The sequence below is a fragment of the Gopherus flavomarginatus genome, chromosome 8, assembly GCF_025201925.1.
Source record: "Gopherus flavomarginatus isolate rGopFla2 chromosome 8, rGopFla2.mat.asm, whole genome shotgun sequence".
Lineage (NCBI taxonomy): Eukaryota > Metazoa > Chordata > Testudines > Testudinidae > Gopherus > Gopherus flavomarginatus.
Window position 1 is genome coordinate 43158578 of NC_066624.1, and position 15961 is coordinate 43174538.

The window sequence follows — 15961 nt, forward strand, 5'->3', positions numbered from 1 at the left end:
GAAACCCTGTGCTAGAGCTCTTTGCTGCATTGCCTGCTGAATGGCTTTTGAGTTGATTACCTCATAGTGGAAGAGAGAGAGGATGTGAGTGAATCCACAAACAGTTATTTATGTGTGGTGTGAGTCCAAGACGCACTGAGTCTAGAACAGAAATAAAACCAATGGAGTTTAATGCTAAAAGTTAGAGGTTTTTAACTGTGTTGCTTTTTGCCCATTTCTGTGATCTTTTGCATCAGAATGTGGGTCATGAAAAACAGCTTTCATAACACGATTAAATGGATTCTTAGAGCTACTGAGTTTATCGTTGTTTATCGTCCTTGAGGTTGTGACATCTCAGTGTGAGGGCTGTTTGAGGATGTCATTTTGAGCTTTCAGAGCATGAGATCAGTGAATGAAGTCCCCTGTGCCGCTTCCCATTTCATTAATCTAATCCTGTGTTGTAGGAAGGCCATCTTAATCTCCAGGATTGAGAGGTGAAATTGTTATTTCCTTACAAATGAATTGTGAAGCAACACACACACTGTGCATTTGCTTTCAACTCCTCCTTTGATAGAATGGCTTGAAGAGGATCTCAGACTTTGTTCTTCTTGTCTGTCTTTCATATTGGGAATATCTGCTCCTCATTTCCTTCTTTGTTGGCAATTTCTGGCAAGCTCCTTGAAGGAGGATGTTACTGATGTCACACAGGTCTTTAACCTGAGCTTCAGCTCCTCATGCTCCAAAATGAGATGAGGAAGCAATGCTGATTCTCAGACTGGAAACTGACAGCCTACGACTACTGTTTGTGGTCTAAGAATTGGCATTCTCTCTTGTATTCCCACCCCTGCTTTGTGTCAATAATCTGGTCCTCCAATGATCTTTCCAGAGCCCTTTAAGAAATGAGAGAATCTGATGTTTCAAATATGAAAACTGTTCTTGGGTGAGGGGAGAGGGCTTGTATCTTTGAACATAATAAAGGAGACTGCTTTGAGCTTGCTACAATCTATGAGAGGAGGGGGCAAAGGGTGCTTCCTCTGGGCTTTATATGCCAACCCAATTTAAACTTGGCACTCATTTAAAATCAGGGAAATTCCCAAACAAAGCTTGTTTTAATAAGTTAAAGTTGAAAGTGTGTTCCGGTGGACTTCTCCCAATATAAATCTTGACCAAAATTTGACACTGTTAGAAAAACCAGAACATTTAAAATTCTGAAACTTAACTGACTTATGCCTCACTCTCACACTGCCTGTTTTACACCACCCAACCATCTTTAATTGTCCCTCTAAAACTAGTGAAGTTTGTGCAAAGGTCAAAGTGACAAAAAACTAGGAGTTCATAAAATCCTGTTTCTTATTCGAAGACTCCATTTCCATAGTAGTATAGCAGAGACACAGTGCAACACTACTCGCTACAAAACTTGCATTTGTTAGTTGCTACACTTCATTGTTAATGTAGTTAAAAATACAAACTTGCGAGCTGCACGCACAATTATATAAGCCTTCAACAGCATAGAGTCAGCCTATTTTACAACGCCACAGATCAGTCGTGTTTCCACTCTGTTCCACCAATACATCACACAGAGAAAATGTACGGAACTTGGATGTAATGGTGTACAAGGAACCATGCAGTAGGCAGGTGTGGGATAATCTGCTCTCCATGGATGTCTCCATCCTAAGCCCTAATAATTAGAAACTGATTTAAATCCCAAAGCAGGAGGCTTGATATCAATTCCCACACTTTTTTTTTTTTTTTTTTTTTTTTTTTTTGCTGTTGTTCTCAGATGATGTTGTCTTTATACATGTCCAGTCCTTTTTTGAGTCTTGATAAGCTCTTACCTTCAACAGTATCTTGGGGCAGTTGGTTCCACAGTAGATGTGTGAAAATAAAGTTTCTGTTGTCCATTTTGAGTTTGGCACCTTTCAATTTGTTTGAATGTTCCCTTGCTCTAGTGTTAAGAGAGCTTCTTGGTCAGGAAGCTCGGTATCCCTCGGAGACAACAGTGGAGCAGGGAGCTCTGAAATAGATTTCTTCAATAGCTGGAGGGCAGGAGCTACAAGGAAGAGCCTATGCTCTGGTATTACTCACCTAATGTGAGTAGAGGTAGGGGTCCCTCTGATATTCCCCTTCTGGCAGAGGCAGATTCTCACGTGTAGCTGTTCTTGGCATGTCAGCTTTTGGGGAAATCTGAATTAGTGTGCTCATAGCAAGTCTTGAGGCCCATCAGACATGCTGAGATCTTCTAGGCCTTGTACACATTAGATTGTTGCTGTGTTTGAATGTGATGGTGAGGAGTTGGCTGACACATTTTTCCTGGACTACTCTGTCAGCTAATTTAATTCTTCAAAGCCCTATTCAGACGGTCACTGTGGGTCATGTAGACAGGGCTCTATAGGTGGCCAAGTAAAAGGAATCCCGAAGGGTCAGTGCCTTGCTTTCAGCAGGAGTGTAGCAATGACCTTGGAAGGCCATTGGAGAATCTAGCAGCACACGTCCTTGAAAGTTACTAGTATTTATACTGGTCACTGTTATGCAAAAGATTCCCTTCTACTCCCCTATTTTTCATGCTTACAAATTTAGGAAAATTCTTATTTTGTTCCTAAATTTTACATGTTGATCTCTACCTAAAAGTGGCCTTTTCATAAATTGGAGCAAAATTCTTTCAGTTGATCTTGAAAAATACTTTTTTCCTGTATTAAGAAAATCTAGCCACCTTTTTAGAGAGCTATATGAAAAATGGCTGAAGATTTAAACTTGGCATAGGGACAGTCCTTGAGAAGTAGTGCCTGTACGACACTTAAAATACCTAGATTTTGATTGAATAAAATAGACAGTTTGAAGATTGCCTGCTAAGCCTTTACAAGAGCAAATTAAATTTCCATATGCACACTCCAGGAGACATGGATTGTTTGCAAATTCACAGCTAGTTAGGTACATGCACAGATTGGTTCAAGAAGCTTATGGTGCAGCTTGTGAAGTCTGCACAGATTGGAAATTTTTACAAGCTCTGTAAGTTTAAAATTAAAGGGAAAGAAGTTTGTTAATGCAGTGTTAACAATACATAATTGACTGCTGCATTCACTGATGTGATCCGAATATTCCAACATTACTCAGCTATGTTGCATTTAAGTACTGTTTTCTCTTTCTCTCTTGTGAAATATCTAGGTTCCTAGAAGTACAGACTATGAAAACATACTGTATGTGTAATGCTGCCAAGTTAGCTTTTGCATTTCCTGATGTTTTATTATCTTAACTGTGGTATAGTGTGAATACCATTTTTTGTAATATTTCAAATTCAATATAAAACATAATAGATATGTGTTTGATTCTCAGAACTGTTGGTTGACCCTCCCAAACACCCTCTTCTGTGTCCTTTTCTCTCTTGTCTGCATTCACCTGTTGCAGTTAGGCCTCTCCAGATGCAGCCAAATTTTCCAAAAGTGGCCACTGATTTTAGGGGTCTCAGTTGTTGCAAGTCCAGTGTAGGGTACCTGAGGCCAGATTTTCAGGGATGCTTAGCACCTGTAGTTCCCACTGACTTAAATTGAAATATTGTGCTAGAACAGCGTGTTATAGGAAACATAAACCGAAAACCAGACAAGATCACCATGCAGGCTTTGTCCATCATGCTGAATAATTGCATTCCGATGGCCTCTCTTTGAAGTTGAGAGAGTTGATTGAGTTAATCAAGTTGGTTTCTCCCCTCATCCCCATGCACCAACAGCAAACTTCCTGGGTTAGCAGGGAGACAAATGCCTTGCCCCTCTGCTGTACACTGCTCCTCTGAGATTAAGAAAGTGCCTTCTGACACCTTACATGGGACTGTAGCTGTTTGGATCACCAGAATGAGGGCCATTGCCATTTAGTCCCAGTAACAATCCCCCTTCACTCTAGACAGTATCTTCTTTGTCTTCTATTTGGAATTGGTTTTCACATTGAGATAATCTGGGGTAATATACAGCATCTGGCATTAATGTTTGTAGGGAGCATGTCAGAGTTCTCATCTGTAATGATCTTCACTTGCTATATGCAAGTCTACTGTAGGGAAGGCATCATGAAACTCTGTCCAGCCTGCTGTAGCAAGCTGTAATTGTTTAATCACCATCATTTGTTTCTACACTGGGAGGAGTTTGTGAAAATTTCTCACTGTTGCTACCACCAATGGCAGCAACATTGGGAGCTAGGGGAAGCAGGGCTCTGGGGCCCATTGCATTAAGTGCAGCATTCAGAGCAGATTAGCATGACAATACTTAAACTGCCAGTGACTGCTGGTGCACAGTTTGCTTGAGCATGCTTATTGATATCACTGATCAGACTCCACTCAGGGTGTCAGTGGTAGGATCCTATAGGAAAGTGTTCTGGTGTAGACAGGGCCCTTTTTGCTGGTTGGGTTCTAGTAACTTCTCCTTGACTTGGGTCTCAGGCACCAATCCCTGTCTTAGAACGTGTCTACACTACAAACTGTCATTGACACAAAGTACATTCTTGTACAATTACCACAGTTTGTGTATGGCTCGTGCAAATGCATGCTTGGCTACTTTCATCTCCATTGTATGTACTCACCAGGAGTGCTTGTGTTGCATGTTGCCGTCTGGGGTGTAATGCCTTTTGGGAACTTTTTGCAATGTGTATGGGGTAGAAATGAGTCACATAGGACCTTTGGGAGCCAGGGGTGAAGTTACCAGCTTGCAATTTTCTCCATTGCATAATGCCATTCATAGCCTACCGTTGTGCCTTTTTAAAAAAAATCCTACCAACCCACATGGCACTCTCGGTGTCTGCCCTCTCTGACAGAAGCATGGAGCCCACAGAGCTCAGTGCTATTGTCATGAACGTTGCAAATACAGGAGGCACAATTCTCCTGTAGTTAGAGCCACAGGAAGTACTGCAGCAATGGGGGACATGAGGATTTCTTCAAGGACGGTTTGCTAAGGGATGTAGCGAATAACAGTTCAGAATTGGTGGTGGGGTTCAAAGAGCAGCTGCAGACAGCTGAGCACCACGTCTGGGCCCAAGAAATGAGCACTGATGGGTGGGTTGCATCATACAGGTTTGGGAAAACAAGCAGCGGCTGCAGAACTTTTGGATGCAAAAGGCCACAGTGCTGGATCTGTGTGCTGAGCTGTCCCCAGATCCCCCAGCACAGGGACACCAGAATGAGAGCTGCATTAACAGTGGAGAAGAGAGTGGCGATTTCACTCGGGAAACTTGCAGTGCTGAACTGCTACCAGTGAGTGGGAAATCATTTTGGAGTTGGAAAATCCACAGTGGGGACCACTGTCAGTTAAGTATGTAGGGCCATTAATCATCTCCTGCTACTCAGGGCTGTGACTTTTCGCAATGTGCAGGATATGGCGAATGGCTAGGCAGTGGGGGGCTCCCAAACTGTGGTGGGACAAAAGACCACACATGTATCCCTATTTTAGCACAAGTCCACCTTGCAACAGAGACGTCAACAGAAAGGGTTCCTTTTCTATGGTTAAGCAAGCATTGGTCAGTCACCAGGGACGCTTCACCGATGCCAGTGTAGGCTGATCTGTGAAGATGCATGATGCTTGCATTTTTAAGAACACAGGACTGCTCAGAAAGCTGCCAGCAGGGCCTTTCTTTTGTGACTGGCATCTTACCATTGACAACTTTGAAATGCCAGTAATGATTCTGCGGGACCCAGCCTGCTCTGTGCTCCCCTGGCTCATGAAACTTACGCTGACCTCCTCAGAACCTCTAAGGAAAGACTCAGCTACCGACTCAGCAGGTGCAGAATGACTGTTGAATATGCTTGTGGTGGAGTGAAGGGACGCTGGTGGTGTTTACTTACTAAATTAGATCTCACTGAGAAAAATATCTCAATGGTTATAGTTGTCTGTTGTGTCTTGCATAAGATCTGTGAGGCAAAGGAGGGTAAGCTGTCATGAGTGGCTGTCTGCTGACTTTGAACAGCCAGACATAGGGGCCATCACAAGAGCTGAGCATGGAGCTAATGAGGGTTGCTTTGAAAGAGCTGCAGTAGGGTGCTGTTCTGGAATGTTCTCTGAGCCTCAAGCTGTGGGTGCTGCTAGGAATTGGGTGGTGCCTGCTGTCTATTTATAAATAGGACTTGCTGTTTGCCAGGACATGCGTGCACTGTGATCCTGTACATTTACAAGTACTGTATGCTTTGCACATGTGGTGTGAAGTAATAAAGATAATCTCATTCTCAAAAAACAGAAATTTATTTAATTGCACCAACAGCACAGGAAAAATCAATGCGCAAAAAGCATGTGAGAAAATACAAACATTATTTGTAAATTAATGGAAGGGAACTTGAAGATTGGAAAGGTAGCAACATTTCTGCGCTTTTGAACGCACAAATGTAGTCGATTGTGTCTACGTGTACACCAGGCGTGGGTCTCTCCGGTTAGAGTATCTGAAGTTGTGGTTTCCCTTGCTGTCCCCTGGCATGGAGTAGTAGAGATAAAGATGTGGCCCAGGATTCCATATGGTATGTAGGGAGCTGGAATTCTCCAAGGAGTGTAAAGAGTGGGGAGTCTGGGATTTTTGGACTGGTAGCTGACCGGGAACTGCAGTGTTTGGGTTTGCTGCCTGAGAAGACCGATTGCATCCTCATGCATTTCCCTCTCCTTTTCCTGCTGGGACTCTCAGGCCTTTCTCCTGTCCACTCTTGCTATCTGCCACATTGGCCTTCCAGGTTCTTTTTATCACAATCTGATGCAGCACTGGCTTGCAGGATCTTGCTGGACATGTTCTTCCTCGTCCTCTTCTTTCTCCTCCTTGTCAGGGTCAAGCATTCTGTGGAATGGAGGGGGCAGCCCTCAAGGCCTCCATGCCAGAATCTGCTGATAACAATAGTCAGATTTACCATAGGATTTAGAGCCACTACGGGAAGAGAAAGATAAGATTCAAAACTCCCTTCCCTTATTCCTATAAACACTTTTAATAAGACATGCTTATTGACACTTCAGCTCCACTCTCCAGCCCTAGGCATGGTGAGTATGGCCCATCCGGGGAAAAATGGCAGGTTGGGGGGAAGGAATTTCAGTTGCACGAAACAATAAAATTGCAGTCCCTATTCTAAGGGTGGGAGCATGGAGCAGTGGCACTGAGTGCCCTGTTTTCCACAGGCAGTGGAGGTTTTAGCTGGTATCTCACTGCAGAGCTTAACAAAGAATCAGAAGGAGCAGCTTCCATTGGCATCCTGAAGCCACCTGGGTCTGTATGCCATGAGCCTGTTTACTGCAATGGTGCCAGCTGAACTCATCACAGAGTGGTGCGGGAAAGCATCCTACCACAGAGGAAGAAATAAGGCAGCCATCCCTAGAAACCTTCAGCAGAGAATTGCAGAGTATCTCTGTGAAAGTTTCATTGAGGGACATCTCTATGTACACAAAACCAAACTGCCCAGCCTGGATCACCCTACCCCCCACCTAGCCCAACAGGGGAATGAAAAGCAGATGCCAATTCTACCTTTGTTGTGCCACTAACTCTTCTCGTCTGAATAGAGCAATGAAAAGTTAATACCTTTGTCTTGACTTGGGGATGGGCCGAGCGTCATCTTTAAATGTAAACATTGTAAGGAAAAATACATACCTATGCTTACTTGAGGTTCCTTCCCCTTCAGCAGGCTCATCCATATTTGGCTGTCAGGACTGGCTAGACTGGGGTGGAGTCTCAGGCAGGTCCTGGCTCATAACATAGCTAGACTCCTCCCCAGCTGCATCTCCCTTGACTCCTCTCTTCCTCCTTGCTGTTCATGGCAGGGGGATCTGTCTTGGGCTCCTCTGAGGTATCCATTGTGGTCTGTGGTGCACTACTGGGGCCTCTGCCAAATATGGCATGCAGCTAATTGTAGAAGCGGCAGGTCTGCGGCTCAGCACCAGATCAATTGTTGGCCTCCCTGGCCTTGTGGTGCACCTGTCAAAGTTCCTTTGCTTTCGCACAGCACTGCTGCCAGTCCCTGCCATACCTCTTTGCCTGCAAACCCTTGTGCCTTTCTTTGCAGGTATCCACAGTTCTGTGTCTGGTCCACAGCTGTGCTTGCACAGCCTCTTCTGTCCATAGCTGCAGGAGTTGCAGTACCTCCCATGTACTCCAGCCAGGAGTGGCTCTGGCACATGGTTGGTTGGGCAGTTGCGGCAGGAGTGAGCTGCTAGGTGTACTTGCCAAGGTGGGCTATCAGGAAAAGGCATTTCAGAAATATGCAGGGGGCTTTAAGGTGGGTGGCTTTCGGTCTCTGAGCCCTTGTCAGTGGAGTTTACAATTGTGACCAGGGTGATCACTGTTGCAGGGAATGGGGAATTATGAGATAGCTGATGGAGGCTAAGCTTGATAAGTTTATGGAGGGGATGGCATGATGGGATAGCCTAATTTTGGCAATTAATTGATCTTTGATTATTAGCAGGTAAATAGGCCCAATGGTCTGTGATGGGATGTTAGATGGGGTGAGATCTGAGTTACTACAGAGAATTCTTTCCTGAGTGTCTGGCTGGTGAGTCCTGCCCACGTGCTCAGGGTTTAACTGATCGCCATATTTGGGGTTGGGAAGGAATTGTCCTCCAGGGCAGATTGGCAGAGGCCCTGAAGGTTTTTCGCCTTCCTCTGCAGTATGGGGCATGGGTCACTTGCTGGAGGATTCTCTGTACCTTGAGGTCTTTAAACCACAATTTGAAGACTTCAGTAACTCAGATATATGTTAGGAATTTGTTACAGGAGTGGGTGGGTGAGATTCTGTGGCCTGCATTGTGCAGGATGTCAGACTAGATGATCATAATTGTCCCTTCTGACCTTAAAGTCTATGAGTCTGAGGGCTGTTAGGGTCAACATAGTTCATGCAGTGCCATCAACCTCAGTAGTTCAACCATGGCTCAACACTGGGAGGTGGTCTTACTGTGTCACTGTAACGGGGTGCTGATGTTGGCTGGAGACTAATTTAAATGTGGACACATGCACAAATAAGTTGACACAAGGTGACTTTGCATCAACCTAACTTTGGCATGTAGACCAGGCCTTAGAGCCATCTATAAGTTGTTAGAGAGCTCGGGGAAGTTTCACTTCTCACAGAAATACTCACTGGTTGCAGGGGAACCCTGCTGACTCACCCCCAGCATGTGCAAACACAGTTGCAGCCAAGAGTTTGATCCAATTATGGGCAGGGTCTAAACTGTGCTGGAAATCCCTCTCCTGTGAACACACTATTTGGGCAGTACTGTATTCAATAACTGGAGGCTGTGAGGGGAGTTTCAGTACAAATTCCAAAGACTGAGTACAGTAGCAGTTCCATTTTCTGCTGTTGAAGGTGGGGAGATGGGATCTCAAACTTAGTGTAGTGGTCTCACTTTAGCACAAAATAATTCACTAGGATCAGTCAAATGTAGCGCTGGGCTCTTCAAACAAGTAGCTGATTTACTTGGCTTTATTATACAATTAATTACTATACCTTAAAATATTACTATGTATTGACGATACTTTGTGTTTTGTTTAAAAACATTGTGTTCCTTAGGCAACTTGTTGCAGCGATGGAATGTTCCCTTAAAACTACAGCTGAGCAGACAAATGGCTAGCTCTGGTGCACCTGGGGGCAAAGGCGATAGTTCTGTTTTTGTCCTTATTGTGGGCTTATCAACGTTAGGAGCAGGTGCATATGTAAGTAGAAAGGCGGTTCATGAAAGAAGCTGCAACACAGCTCCTGTTAAATGATTACTTTCTCTTGCCTCCTTTGCCTCTTATCTTTGCTGTTCTTTCCTGCTTTGGAAAACTTACTAGGAAACTAATGTCCAAACTGGAACTGGCTGCAGATTAACCAGTATTTTCTCTTGTCTCAGTTACCTTTTATCTTTACTAGAAAAACATTATTTTGTATATCCTGTGATTAACCACAACTCTGTTATCTTGTATGTAATAATTAGCACGTAGTTCTGATGGTTTATCCTTTGAGCAACAAACTTAACCAGGCCATTGCTTGCTGAATTTCTTTTTTCATTTCTAAGTTTAAGTTCTGCATTTGTCCCAGTCTGATATTTATAGACCTCTTTTAACCGCCCTTTATTTAATGGGAAAAGAGCAAAATGGTTCAGCCAAGCGGAGGTGGTAAATCAGGTTCCAAGGCAGAGTGAATTCAAGACACAAATAGTGTTTTTTAATGGAGAGGTTCCATTTTAAGGAATATGAATCTACCCTTTTGAAGTTCTGTTTCTTACAGAGAAGCATTGTGAATGTTTTTGTCTACAGTTTATCGTCTTGATTTAAAACATCAAACACAAGTATTCCAAACACTTAGTGTGGCTATTGCACTGATTTTACCTAATGAAACTCTTCACATAGATGTGGAGCCTGGGAAATAGAACTTTTATTTATGTTTGTTAAATTCGGAGGAGAAATGTGGTTTACCTATTCCTTTGGCTCTCAGATGTGCTCTGCCACCCTCCTCCCCAATTCAGAGATGCCAGCTCCAACTGCCTGGCAAACGTGATCTGATCTGTGTCATGGAGCTGCAGCCAGGAAGTAGAGCACCTGAGTGGGGAAAGGTCAGAAATAATTCCCCCCTCAAATTTTAGAATAAATAAGTCTGCCACTCAGGAACTTCCTGAATGTGAAAAGCTTCCTTGCGGAGTAGAACCAAATGTTAAATTGTGTGCTCCTCTAGGAGGGCATAATTAGCAAGGAAATTCTGTGGAAAAGTTATTAGAACAAAGGGCTGGGAACAGTAAAACCCATGTTCTAATGTGGAAAACCATAGACTAAGCGTATGGCCTGGGGGGTAAGCTGCTTGCCTGCCTAGTCTCCTTTCCTGCTGGAAAACTTTAGTAAAAATCAGAATCCAACTATAAAGTGAGCTCAGCGTGTGAACTGGTCTTCCTCGAGAGAGAGACATGCCCATCTCCTTCCCCAGCTGCGCACAGGGAAGCAGACATTGCGTCAGAGCGGAGCCTTTCTGGTTAGAAGATGTTATGTTCACTTTGAAATGAATATGCCCGTAAGAAAGGGAAGAGGCTTTCATAGTATTTAAGTCCTGAAATGATAAATGTGCATTAGCCACACTTCTTTTGACCAGCGAGGTAACTGAGAACGAACCCTGCTTTGCCAAGAGCTGTGTGATGGTGTCCTCATTAATATTCAGTACTCTTTCCTTCTCTTTTCTTTCATTGCCTGTCTTCACCTACAGTTTTGCAGTGTCATCATCTAAGACTCCCATCTAGATCTCTAACGTCTACAGGTGTTCCTGGGAAAGATGGCAACAACCTAGTGTACTACTTAATTGTAGGAGGAACAGTCACTGGGGCAGGAGCTTATGTAAGATGCTTGAACTAAATGCATTTTAGTGGATGGGTGGGTGGGGGGATACCATGGCATGATTTAAATCTTTGTGCCTGTCATATGTCTAATATCAGGTTAATCATATAATAACTTAACTAAATCCTATAAGTGTCCTCTCTGGGGTTTTATTTAAAGGAACATTGTCCATTAGTATACAATTCCAAATTCGATCTGTCCACACAATTCAAGTCTCTGATGGGGAAATGTCCTGCTCAGTTTAATCTTTTGACACTGAATATCTAAAGTCAAAATAGCCAGAGCTTGTGTAGGACTGACTGTGTCTTTTGCTTTTCTTCATAGCCAGCAGGGAAGCAAAGTTAATTAATGAGTCACATTACCAGATTTGTGCTGACATTATTGAGCTGGTGTACAAATAAATAGGCTTGGCAAAATTAGATTTTCATTTTTTATAATTTTTACCAATAATATGCATTTATATTTTTAAGCATTTTTCCCCAATTTTTGTCATTTCAGATTTTTAGTTGTGCAAAATTATGGGGTACCCAGACAATATTTTTCTTAATGCTAGATATTGATATTCAAAAATTAAGACTTTATATATGTTAAAACACAAGCTGTCAACATTACAACAAAGTATACAAAGTAAATACCCTTAAATCAGACTCTTAGTTCTCAAGCAGCATTTGTCTTTGCCTATCTGTATATTTCAGTTATCTATGGAAATACTTTTTCTTTGGTTGCGTGTATGGTGAAATTGACGTTTACCAACATTTACTGATGATCTAATCCTTCCAAGTTTACAAATAAGGAAGTAACCCACTAACTTCAAGGTCTATTAGAAAAAGGGAGGCAATCCATTTACCTGCCTTTGTAATTATGCTACAGAAGGAGCATTAAATCACTTGTCAAATAGCTAAGAGAGTAGCTTTTGTTTTTTTATTATAAATACTTAGCAGTGTCCCTTTGGAAAACCTATCCAGAGGTAGTGCCTAAAGTGGGCAGATCTAATATGTGCACCTATATGTATCCACTTTCCTAAATGATCAGATTTTGATTTGTTGTATGCTTTCTTTTTAACTCATTTCTCAACTTCACACTTTTCTACCTCTCTCTAAAACACAGAGGTAGGTTTACAAACCTTGGGTTTGTACAATTGATTACAAATAACAGTTTAAAATGTTTTATGCTAATTCTTAAACAGTACTTCTATTATGCTTGAAATTTTGCTTCTATCCCAGAGATATGCTTTTGTCTGCCTCTGCTTTTTATTCAAGTTCTGCATTAAGGTTGAGATCATTTGGATTTCATTTGAGAATTTACCTTAATTTGCTTCACTGTGCAAAGCTTAATCTTGGAGATAAGTAAAGTTTGAACTGTCTAGGCAGTAGGAGAGATGCCAAAACCTCAAGAGAATTGTTAAATTCAGTTTAAACAGAGTTTGGATCGCATAATATTTTGCTAATAAACTGTTAAATGTCTTCAGTGTCATTTGGTTTTTGCCATTGCAACTTTAGTTGCCCTGACTGGCACGTTGAAAAGATCCAAGTTTGTATACAGTTTTAATGCCTTCTGAGAAGGGTCCAAACTATGGTGTCTAATTATTGTATGTTAAATTGTAGCAGTTGCTTTTCCTTAGAGCATTACGAGAAATGCAGTGCATGTAGGATTTACATAATCACACAAGGCTAGGCAATACCTTCAGACAGTTAATTTGCTTCCCTTTTATTTATTAGCTATCTGATGGGGAGGGGGCCGGCAGGGAGATACCTTGGTATGATCCACTTCCAGAATGTCCCTTTCTCTTCCACTCCCGATGCACATGAGTTTTTGAAAACTGGGTTTGGAATATATCCTCCATATATGTTCTCTGAATAAAAGTCTCCCAGAATACAGCCTGTGCTCAGCTATCGTTTTCCTCAGGTCTCCACATATTCCAGGCTGACTTCTCAGGAAATCCCCGTGGGGAAAGGTGTTCAGCTGAAAGAGGTTACAGGTGTTTAGTATCAAGTTCCTGACAAAAATCCATGTTCTCTTGCTTGGACATGCTGACACTGACATCTTACCAGCTGATCCTAGAAGTGTCTGAGAGACATTTAAAAGATCTCATGTGGATTCTTTTCTAAGCCAAGACAGTTGAGTTATTTCAGAGACTCCAAGGCCTTTGTCTAGACTAGCATTTAAAGGGCTGTGATTTAAACTTGTTAACCTCATGCCTTAAAGTGCTAACCTACACAAGGCTCAATTCCCTACAAGTTTTCCTTGTCTTGGGACTCAAGTAGTTCCTTGGATCTCTGCTTTTTCTGGAAGATTTTGTCTTTCCTCCAAGAACTATAAAAATACTTTTCTCCCTCCTTGAAACTCACAGTGACCCCCAAGTGCTAACTGACAGGGACCATTGCACGTTCCAGGCCAGTCATGCTGCCAGGCCTTCACCCAATGTTTTCTCCTAAATGAAAGAGACATACTCTGTTTTTGCCTTGTTAAGTCCGTGAATCAAAAAGGATTTAGCTCTGTCGAAGTTGGGCGTCTTTGCTGCTTCTTTATTCTTTAATCACAGTATCATTCCTGTTGTAGAAGGTCAAACTCTCAGTACCTGTGCTTTTTGTGGTGCTGATTTTTACAGGTAGTAAGCCACTAGACGGATTTTGATGACTTGGGTCTCTAGCGTTGAATGTGTAGGCATTACAGTATTTGGAGAAGGCTTGAATATTTCACTCGTCCTCTGAAGACAGTGAATTTTTTTTTCATTGTGTTCTTCCATCTCTGAGCAGTGTCTGTCCACAAGCAAACAAAAAACCATCACCTTGTTGTCCTCTTCTTTCACCCCATTGGTCTAGAGTACATGTTGCAGTTCTCCAGCCAGAATTTCTCCTCTTTCTCTTTCCAAATAGAGAACAAAAATGAGGGGGTTACAAGGCAGTTGTCTCCTGGCATCTCCCAACTCTGTTCCGTGCTCAAGGGTCTTCTCCATCATACATATGAATGGTCCTACTCAGCAGTCGTTGCCATCTTCCCCAGTTAGACTCTGGCTTGCCGCTTTGGAGCCCTATCCAGCTAGTCCAGGCTCTGCTGTGCGCTTGGGAGCTGCTTTGCTTTCTGTCTGCTTTTTCTTGCTTCAGCTTTGTGTACATCCTGTCTTGCTGTCTTTCTTCTCTGCTCCAGAGTAGCTTTCTGCAGACCCGATCACTTGTCATGCCATGGCCTACCCTTGCAAAGAGCCTAGAGGCAGTCTGTATTGACATCAAGAATTATAATGTTCAAAAACCAGTCGGAGAACTCTTCAGCCTCGCTGATCACTCAATTACAGATCTCAGTCGCAATACTCCAACAAAAAAACTTCAAAAACAGACTCCAATGAGAAACTGCAGAATTGGAATTAATTTGCAAACTAGACACCATTAAATTAGTCTTGAATAAAGACTGGGAGTGGATGGGTCATTACACAGAGTAAAACTGTTTTCCCATGCTAATTTTTCCCCCCCTACTGTTAGTCACACCTTCTTGTCAACTGTTGGAAATAGACCATCCTAATTATCACTACAAAAGTTTTTTCTTCTGCTGATAATAGCTCACCTTAATTAATTTCCCTCGTTACAGTTGGTATGGCAACACCCATTTTTTCATGTTCTCTGTGTATAATATATATTTTCCTACTGTATCTTCTACTGCATGCATCTGATGAAGTGGGTTTTAGCCCACGAAAGCTTATGCTCAGATAAATTTGTTAGTCTCTAAGATGCCACAAGTCCTCCTCGTTCTTTTTGTATTGGTTGTGTTGTCTTTGTGGCAAGGCCCATACAATACAGTCCATCTTGGAACAAATCTTGAGGCCGACTCCCAGACATCTGCAGAAATCCTTAGTCCGTGATCAGGAATGTACCCAGACAGTGGAGATGCTTCATCTCATGAATAGAACAGTGGAGGAATCTGAGATTCCTCAGCTACATGCATTATTTTTTAGACTTTTCTACACACGCATGTGTTCTCTTTTAACAGTGAGCTGCATTTTGCTTCCTTTGTTTAATTGACGGCTCTTCTGAGTGAGCAGAGTGGACAAAAACCTATCAATGAGTTGAAGCACAATTTTACATTGATGCAGTAATATGCACATGGTAGATGAGTAACTGCCATCCACTTTTCTCCTCTCCAGGTGTACAAGACACTGAAAGAAGACAAAGAGAGATTCAATGACCGCATCAAAGCAATAGCTATGAAATCCCAAGACATGAAGTCCACCTCTGGTGAGTAATAGCCTATCATAGGTACGAGTTATATCCCAGTTTTTAAGAGTCTCCGAAGAAAGGGTTTTTCCTAAAAGTGATCATGATCACTTGGGACATCTAAAACTAGACTGGACAAAACACTCTTAAAAGCCCAAGGTGGCACTAAGCTAGGGCAGGAGAGCACTTGTCACCCTTTAGTGTGTAAGCCTTTGGTACACTCAGCTTTGTGCCTTCAAGCATTCACAGTGGCACTCGCCGTCCAAATGGCTCTCTGTAAAAGGGCAAGAGGAAAGCGTAGGTAAGTTTCTAAACACCTTTTCTTGGCCATCTGGTAGCACCGTTTTAAAAAAAAAATAAAAGCTTAACCATATTTCAAGTTTCCTGGATTTTGTAGATCATCCCCTTCCATCACTGTGTGAACCCAGCAGCACTTTGTGGTCCAAGAGCCACTTCCAACTCACTTTCCATTTCAGGAACTATATTTGCACAAT

General features: G+C 42.5%; 1 protein-coding gene across 6 annotated transcripts in view; it reads left to right on the forward strand.

The window, feature by feature from the left end:
* Positions 1-15961, forward strand: part of AIFM1 (apoptosis inducing factor mitochondria associated 1) — a 64993-nt gene that overhangs the window by 30875 nt on the left and 18157 nt on the right. For 2 of the 6 annotated variants that reach the window (XM_050964203.1, XM_050964205.1), the window contains 2 exons: positions 9473-9615; positions 15398-15488. In XM_050964203.1, the coding sequence (XP_050820160.1) occupies positions 9473-9615; positions 15398-15488 (234 nt within the window). Of the gene's footprint in view, positions 1-5427; positions 5732-7799; positions 8141-9472; positions 9616-11134; positions 11263-15397; positions 15489-15961 lie in introns of those variants that run through there. The other 4 variants (XM_050964208.1, XM_050964204.1, XM_050964206.1 and 1 more) reach the window with 4 other exon arrangements.